Source organism: Biomphalaria glabrata, chromosome 2, assembly GCF_947242115.1.
Source record: "Biomphalaria glabrata chromosome 2, xgBioGlab47.1, whole genome shotgun sequence".
In the NCBI taxonomy this organism is placed as follows: domain Eukaryota; kingdom Metazoa; phylum Mollusca; class Gastropoda; family Planorbidae; genus Biomphalaria; species Biomphalaria glabrata.
The window spans coordinates 63,060,117-63,084,242 of record NC_074712.1 but is presented as its reverse complement, the minus strand read 5'-3'; the positions used below and the strand labels follow the sequence as shown (position 1 = coordinate 63,084,242).

Below are 24,126 nucleotides of genomic sequence, written 5' to 3'. Positions count from 1 at the left end.
TAAATGTATGTACAAAGATATATATAACAGATACAGGATTCAGTGAAATATTGAATAAAATGAGTAAATATTTACTTTAAAAACTAGCGACTTCTAAGTCTAACTTTCTAGCTCTCTCTGTCTCAAGCTAACAGTCCGCCTTTTATATCTTTCTTTAGGATAAAGAACAGTGACAATTCAATACCCATCCTTGACTCCTTGACCCGTTTACATTTAATTTTCCTTTTAATTGTTTTTGTAATTTAACCTACGTTAATTATGTTTCCCTGCTGTAGCCTTGAACTAAGCTTTAATCGGCGTCTTTCTGGCATTAAAGCGTGAGTGCGCTGACCTGATTTGAAATAGGTACAATGTCCTCATTTTGTGAACAATGAGGTGTCGCTAGGAACTGTGTTTGTAACTTAAGCTATGCTAATTTTGTTTCCCTGCTGTAGTCTTGAGCTAAGTTTTAATCGGCATCTTTCTGGCATTTAAGCGTGGGTACGCTGACCTGATTTGAGATAGGTACAATGTCCTCATTTGTAAACAATGAGGTGTCACTAGGGACGTGACAATAGGTATACTTTGGTGACATATGATATATGCACTGCTTTTTTTTTTGTTGTACAAATAAATTGGTGCCGGTACTCAGTGATGGATTGCCTAACTTTTAACTACTAATAAATTAATAATAAACGTGAAAATACAAGAAAGTAATATTTTTTCCCTCAGATTGAAAAAGGTGCCGGTACGCCGTACCGGTGCGTACCGTCACAAAAAAAAAAAAAAAAAGCACCAGGTATATGTATACTTTGGTGACCTATGCTATATGTATACTTTGTGATCTATGATAAATGTATACTTTGGTGACCTGTGATTTATGATTATATGTATACTTTGGTGACCTATTGTAAAATATTTTATCTTATTAATACTTGTATCTTCTAGTTTAACAGAAAATATCTAGACTAATAACTTGAGAAAAAAATGTTTTCATCATTTCATAACTCTGAAAACAAACAACATAAGTACGATTTGCTTAATATGACCTACATAATCTCATAAATATTCCTAAAATACCATGCACTGACTGATGGATCAAAAGATCTCTTAAACTATCAAACGGATAGCCTATAGTTCTGTGATTTATATCCCATTCTAAAAAAAAATCCGAGAAATGATTTTGCATTATTTCTAAACTTTGAAAACTAAAGATCATTACTTTTCGAAGAGAGAAAAAATTGATTGGGGAGATTCCCTTAGAGCTTGAAAAAGAGTTACGTAGATAAAAAAAAAAAAAAAAAAATATATATATATATAGCCTAGGTTTGTGAATCGATAAAATCGCGGATAAAGATTTGTTTCCGATTTTCAGTTAATATATGTCTATGAGAGAGACTATAATTTCCGCCTAAGTGAAAAAGACTATTTATAGATCTAATAAAGGCAGAATTGTCTAATATGATATTAACTCTTTCTCTCCGTAATTATTTACCACATTCTGGTCGAGTCAACGCTGGTATCGTCAGTTAGGAGTGAAAGAGTTAAAGCTGTTAGTGTTTTCTCCTTGTCATTGGGTTGCTTGCCAAGGGTTCGTCACACTATGATAATACGGGTCTACTTATTACCTATTAATATTAATTAAATAAGAAATGAGAAAGTTAATTAGCTAATTAGTTTCGTATATCGATCCATGCATAGTTTATCGATGGCAGTGCATCTTAATTTAAAACAAGTGTCGGTCCTTTTGGGGGAGGGGCGGTGGTTAAGTGGTTAGGCGCTTGGCTTCCGAACCTGAGGTCCTGGGTTCGAATCTCGGTGAAGATTGAGCATTTGACATTCGGCATTTTTAGAGCACCCCTGAGAACGCCCAACTATAATGGGTACCTGACTTAAGTTGGAAAAAGTAACCGTTAACCATTGGCCAACGAAACTGATGACCTTAACATCATCTGCCCCATAGATCGCAAGTTCTGAAAGGGGTAACGTTACTACTTTACTAGGTCCTTTGTCCACTTCTTCTTCTTAAACTGTCAGGTAGAGTTGAGCCCTCGGCTCTTGGAACTCTAGGCCAGCAAAAGTGAACAAGAGCTCCCTCTCATCGGCCTGAATGAGAACAGTGTACACGGTTCTGTCTGACGGGTGAGTCAGACTCGCGGCAAGAGACCGCGTACACTAAGACCCCCGCCATTTTCCTTTTCTATGCCAGGCTAACTGTGCGGGACACGCCATTTATGTAACGGCCCCTTGAGGAACAGCGCCTGGATTGTGACAAGGTTGTGGGAGCTTTTTTACAACTCCGCACAGTGCAATGAGGATGCTCTCGCAACCCCTTAGTCACCCCCCACGGAAGTCTTGTTTTGCAACCCTTTAGCCTAATCGTTTCCTCCTACGATCGTTTCCACCCGGGCGCCACTATGAGGCAGGGTAGCATGCCCGGGTTGGACACTTAAGAAGGACTCTGTATGGAACTGCAAGTTGCAGTGTGACCTACAAACGAAACAGCGTTCTTGACCCTTCACATATCGAAAGTAGCATGGGAAATACAAGATTAATTAGGTCAGCATACCTTCCTCTACATCAGGCATGTCAAACACGGCGTTCGGGGGCCGCATGCGGCCCTCGACCACCTTGCATGCGGCCCGCTTGGCCACCTAAAAAATTATCAAAATAATGTTAAACTATTGTATTGTTTCTAATTTACATAAAACGAGTAAGCTGATTTGCAACTGATTTTTGGCTGCGGCCCCTCAGGCCATAGTAAGTTTTTTATGCGGCCCATACACCTTACGAGTTTGACATGCATGCTCTACATCAACTAATAATTTCACCTCTTGTACTAGATTTCAGGACGGTGGTGCCGGTGAGCAGGTTTCGAATCCTAGACCATCGAGACGCATACTACAAGACTGGCTGCCTGCTCGTGCAGTATGCGAGCTGGACTGTCGTTCGGACTTCTCGATGGTCCCGGGTTCGTACCCTGCTCGCTGCCATCCCCCGTCCTGCGAGAGGTTTGGACTAGGAAGTAAATTAACTTCAACTCTGAAGGAACATCTGAAACAGGTAAAACCATTTTACAAGGAAACATTTTTAAGCTGTAAAGTTTAATTGGATCCTGGTCTCGTTCATCTCTTAGGAAGAGCTGCATAGTTTATAATTGTGGATTTCGTCACTGCACGTTGATCACAGTAATCTTCTCTTTGTTTCCTCTGATTTTGTTTAAAGTTCCCGTTTACCTTCTTTAAGCAAAGAAAATTCAGCAACATGAAGAAATGCAGTGGTTATATAATGGAACAGAGAGACAAAAAAAAAAAAAAAAAAAAAAGGGGATGATCAGCAGAGAATGTGGTGATGAATAAACTTGAATAAATAAAACAATGCCAAGCAGACCATATTGAAAAAATCCCTGCTGCTAACTAAACAGAGAAAGTTACTTTGTGCTGCAAACGAAAGTTGTAGAAATATGATTCTACAATGTTGACAAGTGAACAAAAAAAAAATTGTTCAAGTTATTTATTATTTTATTATTATTCAGTCTTTGAGATTTACACGTGACGGACGGACGGACAGACTAGTCAATGAGACAAACTGCGTTATTTCCTTACAGTTACTAGATTAGAGTATGGCCTAACCATTAGCACGAAGAAAACAAATGTTTGTTATGGGACCACCTGCTACAGCACCACCCTCCATCCTCATAGTCGATAACAAGCTGGATACTGTAAGAATCTTGGATCTACAATTCAAGATGACCAGTCTCTAGCAGAGGAGAGGAAAACGCATAAGGAAAGCCGCATCAACCTTCGCAAGAGTTTAGGAAAACTAGAAGCTCATTACAGCAACCAACGTCGGACTGGGTATCAAAATCGGCCCGGGCATCTCTATTTTGTCCGGCCCATAAATTGTATATGTACATCCTATTCTAGGTCAAAATGTCCTCAAAAATCATTCTGTCAACTTTGATAATGTATCGATTGCTGTACACATGCATACAGGGCCGGTCCTAATAGTTGCGGGGCCCTATGCGAAACTGATTGCGCGGGGCCTAGTCCGGGTGAGAATAAGGATACCGGTAATAAGTTAAAATTAAGATTTTCTATTAGAAAAAAAAAAGAATTTTATTTATTCTTTACTAAGTACAAAATTGCGAACAAATTAACTTTACTTTAGGAACCTTGCAACCTATGACATATTTATATGCCAGTCACTATAAAAGTAAATAAAGTATTGGAACTTCCGATTAAGGTGAAAATTCGCCCGATTAGTACATGAAAGCTGACAATGATTTTTTTCTTTCATCGCGCGTAGGATTGGCATTTTCCGCAATGAATGAAACCCTCAAATGACAATTTAGTATATTTTTCATGAAATTTTTATGAGTTTTCAGGAATTTTTTGCATATATTTTGCAACATAATGATTACACCTAGAATTAGCGCGGGGCCTATGAAAGCGCGGGGCCCACTGCGACCGCATAGGTTGCAGTGGCCTAATACCGGCCCTGCATGCATACAGTGAATATAAATACTTCACTCAGAGGGACCCTTTTGTAAGAGAATACTAGAAAACCCTCCACAATTTAATACGTGCCGTAGTGACATCTATGCGGCCCTTATCTTATAAAACAGACGTGATTTAAAAAAAAAAAAAGATGATTACTGTGGTTCTACCGGCCCACCGGGCATTTGCCCGAATGCCAATATAGTCAGTCCGCCCCTGACAGCAACCAAAATGGAGGTCTACAAGGCATGCGTTCTTAGCACGGTACTGTACGGCAGTGAGTCGTGGGCTACCTACACAAAGCAAGAGAGGAAACTAAACTCATACCACTTCGAAGGATCTTGAAAATCACATGGCAAGAGAGAAAGAGAGAGAGAGAGTGCAATAATGTGATCCTTACGCGAATGGGCCTTCCCGGCATCTTCACAGTCCTCAGACAACGCCGCCTGCGCTGGTTCGGACATGTTCGCCGGATGGAGGACAATCTCGTCCAGAAAATCATTCTCTACGGACAACTTGCGTCTGGCTCAAGAAAAACTGGTCACTCCCACCTCCATTACGTGGATGCAATAAATTGGGACCTAAAAACAGTGAACACAGATACAGACCATTGGGAAGACACTATTGACCGCACTAGTTGGAGAGAGACGGTGACCAAGAAAGCTATGGACAGTGAAAAAACATGGGCCTCAGCTCTGGAAGAATAGCGTGCCATATGATAAATGGTCGGCTTCTCTACCACCAAAGCGAAAGCCACCTTAACCTGCGATATATGTGGACGGGAGTGTCTCTCCAAAAAGTAGGGCTCCACAGTGATATGAAAAAGTGTTCGAGATGAACCATAGTCGTTCTACAACTGAAGGATGCCAACAATTAGTAGATTAAACGGGTCATTGAGGGGAAGCAACTCAATTTTAAAAAATGAAGCTTGAAAGGTCTGCTTAATTCTCTTTGCATGATTTCCATAGACATAAAATTCCTGTCTGATGATTTCATATCTCATTGTTCACGCAAACGTCCGCCAACGCTTCTCGGACTCAAAGTAACGCCCGGATCCTCGTTAGAGGAGACGATTAAGCCAATAGGAAGCAAAACAGTATACCCGTTGGGGCGTCTAAGGACCGAGTCCATTACACGGGCATGGATGGAACTATTTCTGTTGGTGTTTGGGATATTTCTGGTAGATTATCCCGAGGTTTATGATTTGTTCTGTTGTGCTGCGGTCGTGTCTCAAAAACGCTTGTTCCCAGTTGCGTAGCTAGGGTGGGGGAGAATTTGAAAATCCTCTCGGGCCCCCACTTAAAGCGATGGAAAATTCCTAGCTACGCCCCTGTTGTTCTTAAACTATGTTGAATATAATTTGAATTAAATGTGACAAACCAATAATAGTCTTGACAGAGCATATAGGCCTACAACAAACACTTAGACTTGTTGACCTCGCATAACAGCAATACAGAATCGTATTTCATTAATTTTTCTCGTTTAAAAACAACTTCCCATTAAATGTGTACTATTTAACCCACGAATCTTTTATTGTGTCGTCACTTTGCTGCACAGTTCATGTAACAGAATACTCAGAAAAAAACAAGGCTAAATGCACATTTCTCTTACTCCATAGGCTAGACTAGGACATATTCTTACAAGTGCTTCCTTTTGTTAGACATGAAGCTGCTGGAGAATGGATACGAAACTATACACGTTTAAATCACATGTTTTTTTTTAAAGATTAAACTTAAAAAAAAAAAAAAAGAATAAAGACTAGTTTTTTTTTTTTTTATTTAAACCGATAGATTAAAAAACTTAAAAAAAAATAAATAAATAAAATAAGCAGTGTTCCGCTAAATACTCCAAATGTGCGAGGTGCTCCGTTAAGGAAAAAAGGGAAACACTGATTTAGAGGAAGAAATACGCGTATCCAGAATCAGTCTGGAAAGCCAATGACTCAGCAGAGTTCAGTCTCAAATTAAGTCCGCCAGTGGTCGATTTAGAATTACTTTTCACCTTCTCCGTCTCACACCGTTACATCGACTGGTCAATGACCTAACGTCTCCGTCTCACACCGTTACATCGACTGGTCAATGACCTAACGATGACTGATTGACTGTGTAAGTTGTCGTTCTTCATGTGTAGCTAAGTCTTGAGAATATGTCCACAACATGTTAGGAGATGTGTATTGTGTCTGTGTATTAAAGCCATACTATACGGACTTAGCTTCATATTATGTCTAACCGTACCGATACATTTTAAACTCCAAGACTTATAAATAATAATACAAAACAACTGATTCCAGTTTTACATCATGCATTATGGGTGGTTGTAACTTATGTAGGCCTACTATGCATTTATGTAACTTTTTTATTTTCCCTCTCGGGGGGTCCGCGGGCAAGTTTTGACAATATAAAGAGGTCCCCAAGTTGAAAAGGTTTGAGAACCTCTGCTCTAGCAAGCTTTTAGGCTACTTGAGGCGGTTAGCTAGAATTCTAATGGACCAAACGCTTCAGCATCGTGGTGTGAATGTGGAATGGTGCAAAAGTGGGAAGAAAAGAGATTAAAAACTTGAGAACCGGTGTAATGTGACATATCAGTATTAGTTGAACCAAGATTTCAGTTCTCATCTACTGTTTATGACTTTTAATTTTGGATGTACGATTAGGAGACTCATCTGCTCAATAGAGTTTTTAACACCAGTTTCTGGTCTCTTGTCAACTATTCTAACAGAGGGACACATCATGTCATCACTTTGGCTAGCATTGACTGAATTTATAGGATTTGGTGCACTCTGCAAGTAAGATACCCAGAACTTGACATTTAGTCTTAATGTGATGTTCCTAAAAAAAAAACAACAACACATACAAACCTTAAAAAAAATACACAGACAAAGCTAAATGTCCCCACTACAAGCTGTTTTATTCACAAGACTTGGACCATGATCTACACAATGTTAAAAAAAGCAGTGAACAAGAAGACAGTCCACTTCAATATCAAGTCAATCAACAATTTCCATGACAACATTAAGCTCAACCCTTACAGTGATCATTTGTTTCAAAGAAAACATAATTCTCAGAACTCAATCATAAAACAAAACACAAAAACCACTAGAGCTATTAAATGATTGAGAGATTTGAAATTACATTAAACTGCAGAAAGATAGTGCAAATGAATTATTTAAGCTGTTTAGGAATCGTCAATAATAGTAGACATCAATTTCAAGGTATGTATCAATCCCTCCCCCCCTTTTTATTTTTTTAAATTATAGAATGTATACAACAGAGTAAATTGAAAACAAACAAATATATATGTTAGTGACATTTCAAGAACAATACAAAAAGTTGTATGCAGTATAAGGAAACAATATTTTCATCCTTGCCAATCCCTCCAAAGAACAAGTTGTAGGAAAAAAAATAATTCTATACAGACATCAACATGTTGTAAATATATATATATATATATATACACACTGGTAAAGTACACAAATGATTTTGTTCAATATAATACATTCATGTACAGCAAATCCAAGTGAATGTTATGCAAACCCTTTTTTTTTTTGTTTAAATTCACCATTCAAATTAAGATCTGGAGCACGAATTTCACACAAACGCTTTAGATAACAGGTACAAGTCGTATCAATTACACATCAAGACAAATATTAACTTACAACGACATCATTTTTTGTTAAAACTAGCAGTAAACACAACGAAACAAAACAACTAAGCACATCGACTTCCATTGTTTAGTTCCTTTCTATATCTACATAGGTATCCAACTTGATTTTTTTTAAGGCAGTTCAGTTACAACCAATCTATTAAAAACTAGATTAAATTCAGTCACATAGATTAAATTCAAAGTCACAGCATAATCTCATATCATCCTTTCATAAGTTGTTCGAGTGTAAAATGTACCCAGACTATGCAGTGCACAATCACATCAGATGCACTGCTCGCCGTCAACTAGTTGACCAGTAATGCTGCTTAATGTACACACACGACGTCCAGAATGTTAGGCTGATTGAATGGTAGCCAAGTAGCAACAACAAACACACTAAAGTGTCAGGAGCTAACGAGTCTTGAACCCCTAAATACTAAATCTACCAAATCTCTCATAGAAACAAACAACCATGATGTAATCTAGCAGCTATGTTTAACTGATACAGTTAATGCAGCCAAGCGCATCAGGACCTACTTGTTTAGAATTAGCGTCTATGCCGACGAGAAGTCAATGCGTTCTACAATTGGTCAAACTCAGATCTGAATCAAAATATTGTATGTACATCAATAATATCTAACAAAACATGTCACTGTACACACAAGTCAAGAAGTTTGTCCCCAACTGAAACAGCTGTTAGCCTTCTAGAGTGGAGCTACACAAAATACTATTTGTATCCTAAAGAAAATGTTTATTTAACGGCAGACGAAAGGATGTCTACCCAATCTGCGATCTCAAAAGAAATTAACAACCGCAGTGAAAACTGTCATTATGCTCATGAGCTAGCGAAGAAATGGAAAATATCAAGTCACTTTATATTGAAATGATATGCTGCAAGCTTTGAATCCTCTAAATAAAATTTTTATATTACAAAATCAAGACTTTGAAGTTAAATGAGTTCAATCAGTGTCACCAGAGAATGCCAAAACATAAAGAGGCATTCTTAAGACACTAGCCCCAAAACACCAATATAGAAGAAAAGCTATATGGCGAGCTGTCTGATCTGAAAACTAATGGGCAATTCACCAGAAATACAGGACTAGTTGTCTGAACCCTAAGCCTATAAACTACGCAGGTGGTTCCTGATGACAGCAGTAACAACTTGAAGCATGTATACACGAATCATTAAGTTATACAAAATAGCAAGCCAATAATACATCAAGACTTTTCAAATATCATTAAAAAAATCATTGTTTAAAAAAAAAAGGTCAGAAAGCTCAGAGTTACACTATTTGGCTAGCTAGACCTAACTCTTAGTATGACAAAGCGTCCACTTTCGCAGGCGTTCAACTTCAAAGTGACACCTTGTCATGAACATTAAGGATGCTCTATTATGACCGATACACATAGTTTCTAACTTCACACGGAAACGAAATGGCTGCGTATTTCAGAATCACAAATAGAGTTAAAAAAAAAAAAAAAAAAAAAAAACACTCCCACTGATATTTGAATGGCTGGTTTGTCAAATGAACCAACACTCAGTGTTCTTATATGACACTATCACACAAGAAAGTAAACGCTGCACTGTATTTCATTTTTGTGGTTAAAAAATTATTTTTTTTTTTTTGTGTTTTCACAGCAACATTTACATATATATAAATTTCATTTTTTTGATTTGATATAAAAAAAAAAAAAGTATGCACATTGGCTGACTAGAACAGTTGTGGAGCATCCTTGTCTAGATCAAATGTATTATTTACATCACACAAAGGCAATGAACCTGCTGGCCTAAATAGCTCAACCATAAAAAAAAAATTAAAAAAATTGTAAAATGTATTAAAAACATAAAAAAAAAGTAAAATAGAAACATTTTTTCTTTCCCTAGGAAACTAAGACGAGTTTGGAGTATTCAAGTATCCAACATCGCTTAGTTAATACCTTATTGTAGTAGCCACACAGCTGAAAGAGATATCTGGCAAGGCTGACAACTGGATGTCTCTATGTTATAATCCTAACACAAGTGTGTGACCAAGAGTTTATTTTGTAAATGTATGTACAGGCTCATCTTTGAAATCCTTTGATTAAAAAAAACAACAAAAAAAACATTAAGGAATCTCAAAGAATTGGCTGTAGATCATCAGTTAGTTTCTCCACATAGGTCACAGGGAACATTCCCTCTTGGCCATTCAGTTCTCCTCGCCACCAACTTTCATCCACTTTCTGTGTCACTTTGATAATGTCTCCTTTCCGAAATCCAAGCTCATCACAGCCCTGGGCATCAAAATCAAACTGAGCCCGAACTCGCTGGACCTGGTGAAATAGAGCATAACAGAAAACGTTAAAATGAGTTTTCCATTTGAAAACAAGCAAATCCAGTGGATCAACGCTTGGAAAAAATTTAACTATTACAAAAAAAAACCAAAAACAACTCACTCCAAGATCTTGATGAACCATATCTTTAAAGTAGATGTCATGTGACCTGCTGACCGTTGCCTTCCGATGGTAATTCACCAGCTCATTGATTGAGTTAAACTTGACTACCCACAAGAAATATTTGCCAGCCCCATCTCGCAACACTTTGAAGTGCTGGACTCCATTTTGAAACCTATCAACAAAATGTGAAGTGTAACCATCACACACATTATATATATATATTATATTACATGAGCTTTATGTACAGTTCAGCCATGGAACCCAAATTACTCAGAAAATGCTTTTCAAACTACTCTATCTCAATTTGGCTTGTTGCCATTAAAAAGAAAGTTCCTTTTCAGACCTTGTGATCTATAGGGCAGATGATGTAAAGGTATCTGTTTCTGTGGCCCGCAGTTAACTAGGGTGGGCAAGGACCAATGGCCTTTATTTTTCCCTAACTAATGTCAGGTACCCATTAGAGCTGGGCGCACTAATAGGCACCCAAAGATCCCGAAATGAAAAATCCCAGTCTTCAAGCCTGGGAACCCTGGGTTGGAAGCCAAGCACTTTATCACTCAGCCACAGCACCTCCTTCTTGCCACCAAGCTAGGTAAAAATTTCAGCCTAATTCAAGAAAAAATATGCTTTAAGTATTGTAAAATTATTTTTTTTATTTTCATGTGTTACAGGAGTAAAGTTTGAACCCTTGATCATGACAGTGCCTAGTGCTTACCACACGAACAGGTAGCTGTGTCTGTCCCAAACCATAACTCTTAGTGAAGGATTAAATGTCTCATTTCTGTGAAACCCTCAAAGGGACAAAGAAAAAAAAGCCACTGGCATAGACCAACTCTCATATAATGAGTCCACCTACTTGACAGTGATGGAAAATTCCCCCGGAGCACTTTCGCTATTCCTGACGAGAAAAGCGCCATCTGGCTGCTCCGTCCTTAGCAGCATCTCTTCAGCCTTTGTTCTACTCACTTTACCAACATACCAGCTGGGGAACAAAATGAAATGCTGCGGTAACAATATAAACAAAAATATATATAGTTATAACAATGCTTTTGAATGTTTATTAGCAGATGCAAGTTCAAAAAAGCATTTTTTGATAAAGCCAACATTTACTCACGAATGAGGGTACATTTCTATATAATTGTGTGGTACATAGCCTTCCTTCCCATTCAGCTCAGCTTTATACCAATTCTTGTCATCATATGTACTAAGAATCTGTCAAAAAAATCAAGATTACCATTTAGTTAATAATCTATAAAAAAAGTTATGTTCCATGGTTTATGTCCTGCCATGATATGAATGTGCCTGAGATTTGGTTTGAATGTTCAACTAGGGATTTCGTTTGTGTGGTGGGGTTAATCTGTATGTTAAAGGGATAACATAGATTAAATAATAACATCACAAATCTTCCCTTTTGGACCTTGTGATCTACATACACACATATTTATATATTATATATCCATTTAAAATACAACATTTACTGGCTTGCATTACAACATTTTATACTGTAATGAAACAAAGATTTAGAGTTTAAGTCCTTTTCACTAGATCTACAATTGAAGCAATGATTAAAAAAAAAAGGAGTAGAGATGAATCTTTTTTTTTCTTTTTAAGACGTCTAGGATAATCATTTATATGACAATCTCATGTTAGTCAACAATCACAAAGAGGAGTGGCTCGACCAATGGGCATCAGGAAACACAGGCAGAGCCACGTAACAAAGAAATGACTACGCCTAACAAACTGGACAGTATTAACTTCCTCCCCCGCAAAGAACAACCTACAATTTTCCAACTAAGAACAGGACACACACCACTATTAAATTACCACCTGAACAAAACAAACTCCACACAACTCCCCCTTTGCAGACACTGTGACCACCCCTTTGAAACCGTAAACCATAATCCTCTTTGAATGCCCCTCCCTAATCCACCTTAGGCAGACCCTACTTCCACTACAGCCCAACATAACCAACACCCTGTACAGCAGTGCTGAACAACTGAAGAAAATAGCACACTTTATTTCCTAGGAACAGTCTGCAAAAGAGCTCACAGCTCAGCAGCAATAAAGCTGGCTAGAAGAAGAAGAATATCTCTTCCATTCTGAAGATTAAGGATCCAACCTGCATATTTCGCCCTATATCATGCAAAGTAATTGTCCACGATTTAAGCCTGTCTTTGAGGATCTTTTTTTTTTGGGGGTTGCCTAGAACAGTCAAGATTTAGACTCTAGATCTAGAAGACCTCTAGCTTCTCCTGTGATATAATGTTGCTTTTAATATCCCAAGACAAGAATGTCGTTAGATCTAGATACAGTCTGGTCAAGAAATGTGGACTCTGGACTGACTTATAATAATCGTTTCTGAACTTAAGAAATGTCGGAAATTATAAAATAACATGCACTTCTGAATAGAAGTAAGCACATTGAAATAACTGGAAGCTAGTGGCATTTGATGGCGTCAATTTTCCCCCAAACAATCTGTTCACTCTCATGTTTGTCCAAAATTATTGTTGTATTTTAAGTTTGAAATAGTTAAACACTAAAACAGCTAAGATTATGAATTCTGACTAAACTAACAGTACAGATTATAGATCTTGATAATGATACTAGATTATTACTTCTTGCCAATCTTGGGTTTCGTTTTGTTTGTTTCATTTAACAGCTGAGTTTGGGAAACAAAAGTAAAAAACAGCACAAAGTTTTGCAAAGAATCAAAGACTTGAAAGAGTAAACTTATAGATCTAGTACTTTACTTAGTGTCTTTATTAGATCTAGTAAAAATCTAGTTTAAGTTTAAAAAGTCAGTTCTGAATTTAGTAAAGACAAAACTTGAGTAAAAGACTTAAAATGTAAAGGAAAGGACCACTCACACTGCACTTGACTTAAACTTAAATTGACTACACTATAGTCTACACACTACTAGTAGTACTACACTCAACACTCATTCTGAGTCTCAGATAACACTGACTTACTCACTGTCACTTAGGACTTAGTTAAGTTACTGTGACTTAACTTCTAAAGTGACTACACAACAGACAACAGTAGTCACTCGGTGACTCTTATGAACCTAGATTTAGAAGTACAGTGACTACATCTAAAACACACGTTACATGAAAAGTAATGAAATGGAATAGAAAGCTAACCTTTAAAATATTTCCTTTTTTAAAACTAAGCTCGTCGTCAGCTGTTGCTGTGAATGGGTGTAATGCCACCGCCTCCATCTTGATGAGCGAATTGCACTATTTTTGTGTTGTATTACTGCGCGATTTTGGTTTTTAAAAAAACGAAAAGGTTTATATAAAATGAAGCACAATTTGCACAACAAAAGAATGTTTGTCGTATAGATTAATCAAATTAAAAAATAGAGATTATTAAATTTACTAAGCTAAAGAATTTACAATGAAATAGCTAATCGATGCGTCACACAGGGCTTGTTTGCAAGAGCTCTAGTTATTACTACACTTTTTCTAGAAATATCCTAGAGCTTCTATTTGTCTATACACACATAAGCAAATGCCATGAAAAATAAATAATCTATTCCAACACTAATTGTGCGTGCTGAAAGAGTTACTTGACAAAAAGACTTTACCGCTGTTAATCCGAAAAAGTATATCGTCTCGATCTCTATATTATTTTGTTGAATTGGTCTACTTCTATCCTTCCCTATAGATCTAGATATAGATATAGATCAAGACCTAGATCTACTGTAGGTCTCTAGAGTAACTTTCTCCGTTACTAAATCTAGATCGATAGTGACTAGACTTCTTCTTCTAGATCTATATGATGTAATATCTTCTTCTTCTAGATCTAGGCTATATGATGTAATATATTATATAAATATAATAAATAATCTTTTCTTGTCCGTATGGAAATTTGTCTTACAATTTCAGAATTTGTGCATTACACCAACTTCACCAAGCAAAAAACATTATAACTATAACAAACCAAAATGTACATTCACACAAGACTCACTCATAATTTACATGTGACAAAGTTTATATCAGATCATGCCAGATGGTTCCTAATTCCTATTTAATGATTTGATTGCCAGGGAAACAAAAGAGTGTTTGTGTCTGTTAGTCTTTGCTATCGGTGTCTAGTATTTTTGTGATGGTAAAATCACAAAATCCTGACACAAATGGGGGATTCTTTATTTCTAGGATATTGTTAGCTTTTTTATAGATGTTTGTCTCAAACAGCTGCCCAAATGGGGTTTGTTTTTTGCCAATGATTTTACCAGCAGCATTTAGGATTCTATAAAGTTTATTTTTATTATGATTATTATGTCATTATTATTATATTTATTTAAAATAATTATTGTTAATCCAATTAATGATATCAGTTATCATTGAACTATTCTATTTTACTATTTATTCTATTCTGTTTATTTTATATTCCTTATTCAAATTTCAGTCATTCCTCATAGCTCATTATTCTTCTGACTCTAAGACAAGCCTTATTATTATTAGATCTATATATTAATAATATAATTAATAGTTTAGTAATAGTCTTTTACTTAGCCATAGACCAAGAGGTATATAGAAAGAATCTAGATTTATGACTAGACATTAGATCTAAATATCTATAGATCTAATGTAATCTATAGAGACTATCGTGTCTAGCATTCTGATGGTTATTTGTAAAACTGGCAACAATGACTACAACAGTCTATTCATTGATTGACATGCATAACTAGATTGACCTAGGAAAACGCATAGGATGTAATCATCTTCTTTTTTGAAGTAACGTATGTATTTCATATAAGATAATCTCTACTTAGTGAAGTAAAAATAAGTACACATTTCAGACCTTGTTATCTATAGGACAGTTGATATAAAGGCCAGCTGTTTCTTTGACCCGACAGTTAATGATGGGGATGTAAGGGTCAGCTGTGTCTTTGACAGTTAACAAAGGTGTAATATGTGGCCAGCACAACAACCCACCACCTTTACTTTTTCCAACTATTGTCAGGCTCCCATTGGGTGGACTCGGGTATAATAAAAGATCATGAAATCCAAAGTCCCAGTCTTCACCAGGATTTGAACCTGAAACTCTTCGGTTCAAAAGCCAAGTGCATTTATTGTATCAACAACAAATATTTCTATTATAGTTTGTTATAATCATTATAATTCTGCTAGGCTGCTGTACTTGTATACTTTCAGTCCATAAAGATGGCTGCTGAGAAGTCACGGAAGATATTTGGCCAGATGAAAAGTTTCCTTGACAAATATACGACATCAAATGTTAGAATTTTGTTACCTTATGATTAGCTTGTTTGATAAGTACCTTTTTTTTTTTTTTTTTTATAGTTCGTTAAAAATAACAAATTTTCAAATTCAAAGTAGAATATTAGTTGTTATGATTGCATGTTCAAACATGGTCAGTAGGGGAACTGTACAGTCTGAAAGCAAAATCTGAATGAAAATTAACATTTGTGTTCGATCTTTTACCCACCTCAACTTCACCATATGGTGTTTAACATTCCCTTTTTTGTTTTTTATACAAAGCTTTTATCAACTCACTATTTCACTATCTCTGTCCAAAAGTTTGTACGCTTTATTTCTCCCACACCCAATCTCGGATCAAGCTGAAATTTTGCATAATTATTTCTTGTACTTTACAACACAAGAATTAAAAAAAAATATTGACACATTAGTTAATTCACTATTGGTACTAAATTATTTTGTTTGGTATCCCGAACAAGGGAAAGAAATAGTAATTGATGGAAGTTGTCGCCTGAGTCCAATGAACACAAACCTTAAAAGTAGGATGAGACAATACTCTGTGAACCTTATTTTAAAGCAATACTCTGTGAACCTTATTTTTTAGCAATACTATATGAACCTGATTGAGCTGGGTGATGTTGAGGAATCAGATACCTTAGGAGCTGCACTGCATAGGGAAGCAGTGAAAGGCAACAGACGTGCTCTGAAGAAAATATTACAATCTGGTATGTTGCCTTCTAGTTCTGATGACTTCCCTATAGTTTAGTGCTTCATTAGTTCCGATGGTTCTTAATTATTAATTTGTTCATTAGAGTATAATGTGTGTCTTGTTGAAAACTTCATTGTACATGTATACATCTGCAGCTATTTGTGTTGACTACCCTAATGATAAAGGACAGAGCCCGTTGTTTTGTGCATGTGCCAGGAATGTTGAGAACACTGCTTTATTACTGTTACGCCACGGAGCTAATCCTAATGAGTGAGTTCAAGAGTAATCAATTACATTTAGACTGTTCTTTGCATCGATGGATATGAGATGCTTCATAGAACCTGACATGGTCTAAATTGTGCCAATGTGCCGAAAAATCCAAAATATCAAATATGACATGCTTTATAAATTGTCTTCATAAATCTAAGTTGAATTTAAATTTAAAACCAACCCAGATTTTACTGTGTAGATGAATTATCAGTAATAAATCATTCTATGCAATCAGATGAAAAAACTCTATGTTAACAAAGGAAGAGAATAGGAACAGACTTTGGTCAAAATCTTAAGCAATAAAACGCTCAGGTCTCCCAGAATATCATGACTAGATTATTTGGCTATGTACATAGCTGTGTGAGACTATATTTATAGTCTAAAAATGTAATGCTTCCTTTAAGGCCAAGCATCCCAAGAGACAAGAATTTTTTCTAGCCAATACTCGTGTAGACAGAGCATTGAGCCGGTTATTTTTAATTTTTTTTTTTTGAATTGCTATTGTTTATCACAACTTTCATTCTCATAGCATGCTCGGTGCACAGTGGTCCAGTCTCTTTTGTGCCGAGAGGGGGGTATCTGGGAGAAGGTTTCTGTTCTGCCTTCATGCGCTCAGCAAATGCAACTCTACTTGAGTCAGGATTTGAACCTGAGATTCCTTGATAGGTAGAGCCACGCATCCCACTTTCTGTGACAACTGTAGAGTGGAGTGCATTTGTGTTACACGCTTGTTGTGTAATATTGACGAATGCTGGGTTCGTGTGTCCACTCAACACGTGACAAAAATAGATATCACAGATTGACTTAAATCCACTTTAGCAGACAAACTATAAAGTTTATTTAATAATAATAATGCACTTCTTGGTGGTTACATAATCCAATAAGAAACATAATCACATCTGCATAACAACAATATCAAATATATCCAACATGTTAAGTTCTCCAGAATAGACTACAAGTAACGTCCGCATCCCAGCGGGCAACAACAAACAATAATAATATGTATCCAGCTCCAAATACAAAGTAACTATCAAAATACATGTACTGTCTTGCTGACTTCAAGTGACTTCTCTCAACTTAAGTTCATACTGTCTGCAACGGACCAGAAATACTACTGACTTCGACTGCTTAAAAGTTGCTACCCTCTCCAAGTGACCAAAAGATACTACCGATTGTCAGTGACCACTCTCTCAACCCTTAAGGTTACTACTGACTAAGAGTTAATTTAGTCATTCTTACTTCCTGTTTCTATATCAGGAGTTTCACGTGTCTTTCACCCTCATGGCCCCAGGTGAACATATAACAGGCAATGTCAACCGAGACTGTGACAATTTGGAATGACCTTTTCATTCTTTTAAAATTTTTTTCCTTCATCAGGATTTGAACTTCTGACCACTTTCATGAATACAAATTCAATTGATCTAATTCCACTTTCAGATCTTGCAATCTAGAGAGCAGATGGTGTAAAGGTCATTAGTCTATTTCGCCCACAGTTAACAAGGGTGTCACGTGGTTAGCACAAATGACTAATCGCCTTTACTTTCCCCAACTAATGTCAAGTACGCATTAGAGCTTGGTGAACTCAGATCACGAAATTAAAAATCCCAGTCTTCTCAAGGATCCGAACCCGGTACCCCAGTTCGAAAGCCAAGTGCTTTACTGCTTTGCCAACGCATCGCCTTTTAATACAAATACAGTTATTGTTATATTTTATTTTACAGATGTTGATTTTTTTGTGGTAATTGTTTCATTTCTAATGGATTATTTGTATTTACTATAGAAAAAGTTTTGATGGTCTGACTCCTACCCATGCAGTCTGTTACATGGCCAATGTCAGGCTCCTGGGAAAGCTGATAGAGGTGGGTGCTGACCTGAGGCTCCACGACAATGAGGGAAAAACTGTGAGGGACTGGGCTGAGCTGAACCCAGACCCTGGCGCTAGAAACAGGATGATAGATTTCTTGGACAGGACACATGTTTATGCCATGACTTTTTGTGGAGATTCTGTTAGCTTGGACAGATTCACCAAATATGCTCGCAGGTAAGTGTGGTAAGATGTTAGCTTGGACAGATTCACCAAATATGCTCGCAGGTAAGTGTGGTTAGCTGTTAGCTTAACTCTTTCAGTGCCAATTTTTTTGATTGAAAAAAATTGAGTTTTCCGGAACGAACACAAAGTTTCAAGGGGGGGGGTTGAGTTACTAAAACAACTATAACTTTTTTTATTTTATTAAATAATCTAATATATTTGATTTTATTTTAAAGGAAAATGAATGGGCTACAAAAGTATATTAAATCAAATAAATTATTCATGAAAACATTTTTTCATTAATTTTAAACTGAGTAGGGAAAAAGAAAATATTTAAAAAATTCATTAAAAAATCGATATACTGAAAGATTTTACCTTTTAATTAAACATTTAATCTATAAATATAAAAAAATTAAATACTAAACACATTTAATCACTTTAAATGTCATAAAAGATGAACAAATGCACTAAGAAATTGTATTATTTACATTTATCGGGTCCCGGGAAATAAAGTAAAAAAGAGGAACTATTAACATAATGTTGCATTTAAAAAAAAAAAGTGTTGGTACTGCATCAAATTTACTATCAAAACAAAGAACAATCACTCCCAAATCCAGGAAGTTAAAAAAAAAAAGAGAAAAATAAAAAGTTTAACATAAAAAAGATAGTGAAATAAATATTATAAACCAAGTTACTCGCTGAATGTAACGCGCCGCACTCACCAGCGCTAGCAAAGTTACTCGCAGAGAGTAATGCCGCACTGAAAGAGTTAAACAGATTCATCAGCTATTTATGCAGGTAGGTGCAGAGAGGATGTTAGCTTGGACGGATTCACCAAATATGCCTAAAGTGTGCTCCTACTCTTAATGGATGTAAAAACATATTACAATATTTAAAAAATAGTAAAAAAAAAGATTGTTTTAAACATTATCATCCAGTTGTAAAAAGGGGAAGTAAAGAAAATACTCCTTCTTCTTTATTAGAGCATGGAATGGGTTGACTGAGCCAGCTAGGAAAACCAGTGACTTGGCAGAATTTAGGTCATTGGTTAAAATGTATGACTAGATTGACCTAGGAACATGCATAGGACATAATCATCTTCCTTTTTGAAGTAACATCTGTATTTTATAAGAAAAAGATAAGATAAGACATTTATCAATGGATGCTTCGTTATATTGAAGCCATTTTACTTCTTATGTTGTTTTGTAATGTTTGTAAAATAAATGTCATCTTATTTATTTGTATCAATATATATTATCTTAAGTCTGTATTTTTTTTGTATCAGTAACTTAGTAATTATGTTTCAGAGCTTAGCAATTATGTTTCAGAGCTTTGTGATTATGTTTCAGAGCTTTGTGATTATGTTTCAGAGCTTAGTGATTATGTTTCAGAGCTTAGTGATTATGTTTCAGAGCTTTGTGATTATGTTTCAGAGCTTAGTGATTATGTTTCAGAGCTTTGTGATTATGTTTCAGAGCTTAGTGATTATGTTTCAGAGCTCACCAGAAAACGTCTTTGATGGAAATCATGAAAATGAAAACTGGAAGTGACACAAGCTTTAATAACCTAAAGCGTGTTCACAGCATGGGGTTTGGAAAAGTAGGTCATACAATCTTACTAACCTTTTCTTATATTGAGCCACTTTAAAATCAAGCTAAACAAATTACAAATGGAGAATTAATTGAGAGAATTAAAACAGAACAGCTATATTCCAGGTAAAAACATGCTCTACATGTAAACTGAACAGGTTCTCCCCCCCCCCCCCCCCCCCCCCAAAAAAAAAAAAAAAACCTTGATTAAGGTAGTAGATGATAGATAGATAATGGAAGTCACAGACTAAGATACATAAGGTCTGGTTTGTTATATAGGCTTTACAATCATATTATTAAATGGTTTGGTTTTAAGGTTTGTAATTTAAAGGTTTCTTTCCCTTTCATGTTTAAAATGTTAAAAAAATGTAATAAAATAAAAGCAAACTATTTGCCAAAATAAGATAAATAACGTAAATCAAAAACAAAAAAATAAAGATCTGACTGCAGACCCTGAAGAAATAAACATTGTTGAGCATAAAAAAAAAGTGCATGGATACTAGCATAATAGAGACCCTTTCTTTAATAGTCTCCACTTCTTTATTTGGCTCCACATCTTCTTTGTCTGACTCTTTTCTTCTCACAAGATCTTTTCTGTCTCATTGTAAGCAAATGTCACCTGAAAGAAGAAATAATTTATGGATAAATGTTTCTTTGTTATGCCTTTTCAAAGTGCAGGCTTGATTTCTTACTACACTTTCATATGAGTGAGTCTGGGTATAATGTTTTTTGTTTGGTGTAATGCACAAATTGTAAGACAAATTTCCTTACGGATAATAAAGATTATTATTATTATTATTATAAGTACTTTGTGTGAGTCTTACATTGCCAGTGTGAGAATCTTTCTAGGCATTCTTCCTCTATACTATATGTTCACACTTTGGCCACCAGTGCTCTAACATTCTCTTTCACCTAGATAGTCTTAACTACTAGAAAATATCCAGCAAAATAACCCAGCAAATAACTCTTTCACCTAGATAATCTTAACTACTAGAAAATATCCAGCAAAATAACCCAGCAAACAACTCTTTCACCTAGATAGTCTTAACTACTAGAAAATATCCAGCAAAATAACCCAGCAAATTTCACCTAAATTTTCTAAAGTATTAAACTCTTAACTATTCTTTGGTCCAACAATATGTAACAAAAATATTTGTTTTTAGGTATATCTCGGTAGTGACCAGAGTGGAGGAATTATTTCCGTCATTCCAATGATCAGTGAATTGGTTCTGTATGCTGTTGACGACACTCGATTTGAAACAGGATCTGTGTCATATATGGAAAAGTAAGTTTTTAGTTTTATCTTGTTTAGTTGATAGATGACACCCTGGAATGTTTTATTAAAAAATTATCTCGAAATTTTAAAAATAAGCTTAAAAAAAAAAGTTATGTGTTTTTGCTTAACATTTTGTTTATTTTACATATTTTGGATACTTCTTTAGATTTGAAGATTATAACATTATGTTTGGGTCTGGCTGCAGACAGGATTCAAACCCAGGACCATCATTTGTTTTATATTTTGTTTATTTTACATATTTTGGATACTTCTTTAGATTTGAAGATTATTACATTATGTTGGGGGTCTGGCTGCAGGCAGGATTCAAACCCAAGACCATCAAGACCATTAAATGAAAGTCCAGCGTGCATACTACACAACTATGTGTAAATTGTATAACTCTTGTAAGACCAAGATTAGGGACCATGGTGGCAGAGTGGTAAAGTGCTTGTCTTCCAAACCGAGGGGTCCTGGATTCAAATCTCGGTGTCCTGGACTCAAATCTCGGTGAAGACTGGGATTTTTTATTTTGGGATTTTAAGTGCGACCTTGATTCCACCCAACTCTAATGGGTACTTGACATTAGTTTGCGAAAGTAAAGCAGTTGGTCATTGTGCTGGTCACATGATCACCTCGTTAACCATTGGTCACAGAAACATGACCTTTACATCTGCTGATCGCAAAGGGGACTTAATTTTTTTATACTTTTAATACTAAGATGGGCTGGGCCGAAAAATTATTCATACAGTCATTTTACACATCATAGTAGTAATAATCTGATTTAGTAGCAAAAAAAAAAATCTTTGAAAAATACAATATTCATAAAATAAAAGCTATCTTTTATTTATGAATGTTTTATTTTTCAATATTAATATTAATATTGTTAATTATTTATTATGATTTTTGTAATTTGTTGTCACTTTTGCCAGTCTTAGAAAAGACCCAAATCCTGGAAAGATTAACTCTTTCTCTCTGTAATTATTTTTCCACGTTTTGACGGAATTCTTCTTGTAGCTCTTTACTATTTCACTATCCTGTTATGATTAAGCTTCGATAACTTTTTCGTTTTGTATCAGAAATGTTTTATTTGGTATAGAATTAAAGTGGAATGCAAGCTCTTTTTATATAGCACAAAGTCAATTTTCTAAAATTAAAAATATTAATTTAATAAGGTCAAATCAACGATCGTATAGTCAATTATGGATGATTGCCTGGTCGTACGGTTTGCGAGCTGGTCTGTCGTTTGGATTTATCAATGGTCCCGAGTTCAAACCCTGCCCGCTCCCATCCCCTGTCCTTCTACGGGAGGTTTGGACTAGGTAGTAAACTATCTTCAACTCTGAAGGAACATCCAAAACATGTAAAACATTTTACAAAACAAAACTATTTGGAGAGGAAGACTTAAAATACATTAGATATTGAGTTAAATGTATATAGACCAGAATTCCCCCTTTTTTTTTTATTTGCATGGTACAGAAGAGCTACATATGTGAACAACATTTTTATTTTTGTTCACTAATGAGATCTCAATACCATTGTGGTTTGATAATATAGACATTAGTATATAAATGAATTGTTTTGTAGCCTCCATCTATGTTCTGTTTTTAGAATGACTTGGTTGAAGACCACAGTCACAGTCAAACAGGTCAACCCTGATGTCCAACACTCTGATGGGATAGATCTTCTTATAACAGATGCAGAATATTTGGGGTCAGATTGACATTCAATCTTCAGATTAATAGTTTGCACTTCTATTATTATCTATTGATTTCATGCCGTTAATCTTTTGTTTTGTTTAAATCTGGCAAAGCTTCTTTTTAATTTTTTTAAACATGTTTTTGTTTTTCTTTTAATTTATTAACATTTTTACTTATGATTTTACAAATGTACATTTTTTTCCCCCAGAAAAATTCGTCACCCAAATGTTCTGTTGTTGATGGCTATCTGTCAGTCAGTGAATTTTGACAGTTTGATGTTGGTCTTTGAAAATATCAAAAACTGTAACCTGTTTCACTTTTTACATGAGAAAGTAAGGGACATAGTCTGTCATTTTTAGGTACCATGCGTTAAGTGTTCAATAGATATAGAATTTAAGGTAAAGTCAACATTGTGATGCAAACATTAACACTGACATTGGCAGTTTGTAAAATTTTTTGTTTGTTGCTAAAAGCAAATGAATTATATGTATATATATATAATGTTTTAACTGACATATTAGAGAGCCCCTGGCTTCAGTACGAGACAGCTGGAGGTCACTTACAAAGGCCGCAGGATACACATTTGAGACCAAAAGAAAATATTGCCCAGGACAAACATAGACAGAAAAAAGAAATCTAAATTGACAATCGTCAGACAATAGTTATGCCTGTGCTGGATGTGGCAAAATATGTAGGTCACAGCTGGGGCTGTGCAGCCAGGGAAATACTGCATTCCTCATTAATTTTTATATTTATATATATTTATATAATATACGTGTGT

The 24,126-nt window shown here is 35.6% G+C and overlaps 2 protein-coding genes across 2 annotated transcripts in view; one reads left to right on the top strand and one right to left on the bottom strand.

The window, feature by feature from the left end:
* Positions 1 to 7,364: 7,364 nt before the first annotated feature.
* Positions 7,365 to 14,021, bottom strand: LOC106059049 (growth factor receptor-bound protein 2-like). Its single transcript, XM_056021857.1, has 5 exons — positions 13,694 to 14,021; positions 11,668 to 11,765; positions 11,410 to 11,535; positions 10,554 to 10,725; positions 7,365 to 10,430 (listed from the first exon to the last, which is right to left on the bottom strand). The coding sequence occupies exons 1-5, from the start codon at positions 13,769 to 13,771 to the stop codon at positions 10,236 to 10,238; spliced, it is 669 nt and encodes a 222-aa protein (XP_055877832.1). The 5' UTR covers positions 13,772 to 14,021; the 3' UTR covers positions 7,365 to 10,235.
* Positions 14,022 to 14,095: 74 nt separating this feature from the next.
* Positions 14,096 to 24,126, top strand: part of LOC106060335 (uncharacterized) — a 36,578-nt gene continuing 26,547 nt past the window's right edge. The window contains exons 1-9 of the mRNA XM_056021854.1: positions 14,096 to 14,157; positions 15,713 to 15,793; positions 16,380 to 16,500; positions 16,640 to 16,754; positions 18,535 to 18,795; positions 20,280 to 20,382; positions 21,536 to 21,657; positions 23,257 to 23,358; positions 23,554 to 23,677. Of these exons, the coding sequence (XP_055877829.1) occupies positions 15,722 to 15,793; positions 16,380 to 16,500; positions 16,640 to 16,754; positions 18,535 to 18,795; positions 20,280 to 20,382; positions 21,536 to 21,657; positions 23,257 to 23,358; positions 23,554 to 23,677 (1,020 nt within the window). The 5' untranslated portion in view covers positions 14,096 to 14,157; positions 15,713 to 15,721. The remainder of the gene's footprint in view (positions 14,158 to 15,712; positions 15,794 to 16,379; positions 16,501 to 16,639; positions 16,755 to 18,534; positions 18,796 to 20,279; positions 20,383 to 21,535; positions 21,658 to 23,256; positions 23,359 to 23,553; positions 23,678 to 24,126) is intronic.

Coding starts and splice junctions, on each gene's coding strand:
- LOC106059049 (XM_056021857.1), bottom strand. CDS start 13,771: ATGGAGGCGGTGGCATTACACCCATTCACAGCAACAGCTGACGACGAG. Junction 11,766..13,693: donor AAAAAGGAAATATTTTAAAG/GTTAGCTTTCTA, acceptor TTTTTTTGACAG/ATTCTTAGTACATATGATGA. Junction 10,726..11,409: donor GAATTTTCCATCACTGTCAA/GTAGGTGGACTC, acceptor TTTTGTTGATAG/GTTTCAAAATGGAGTCCAGC.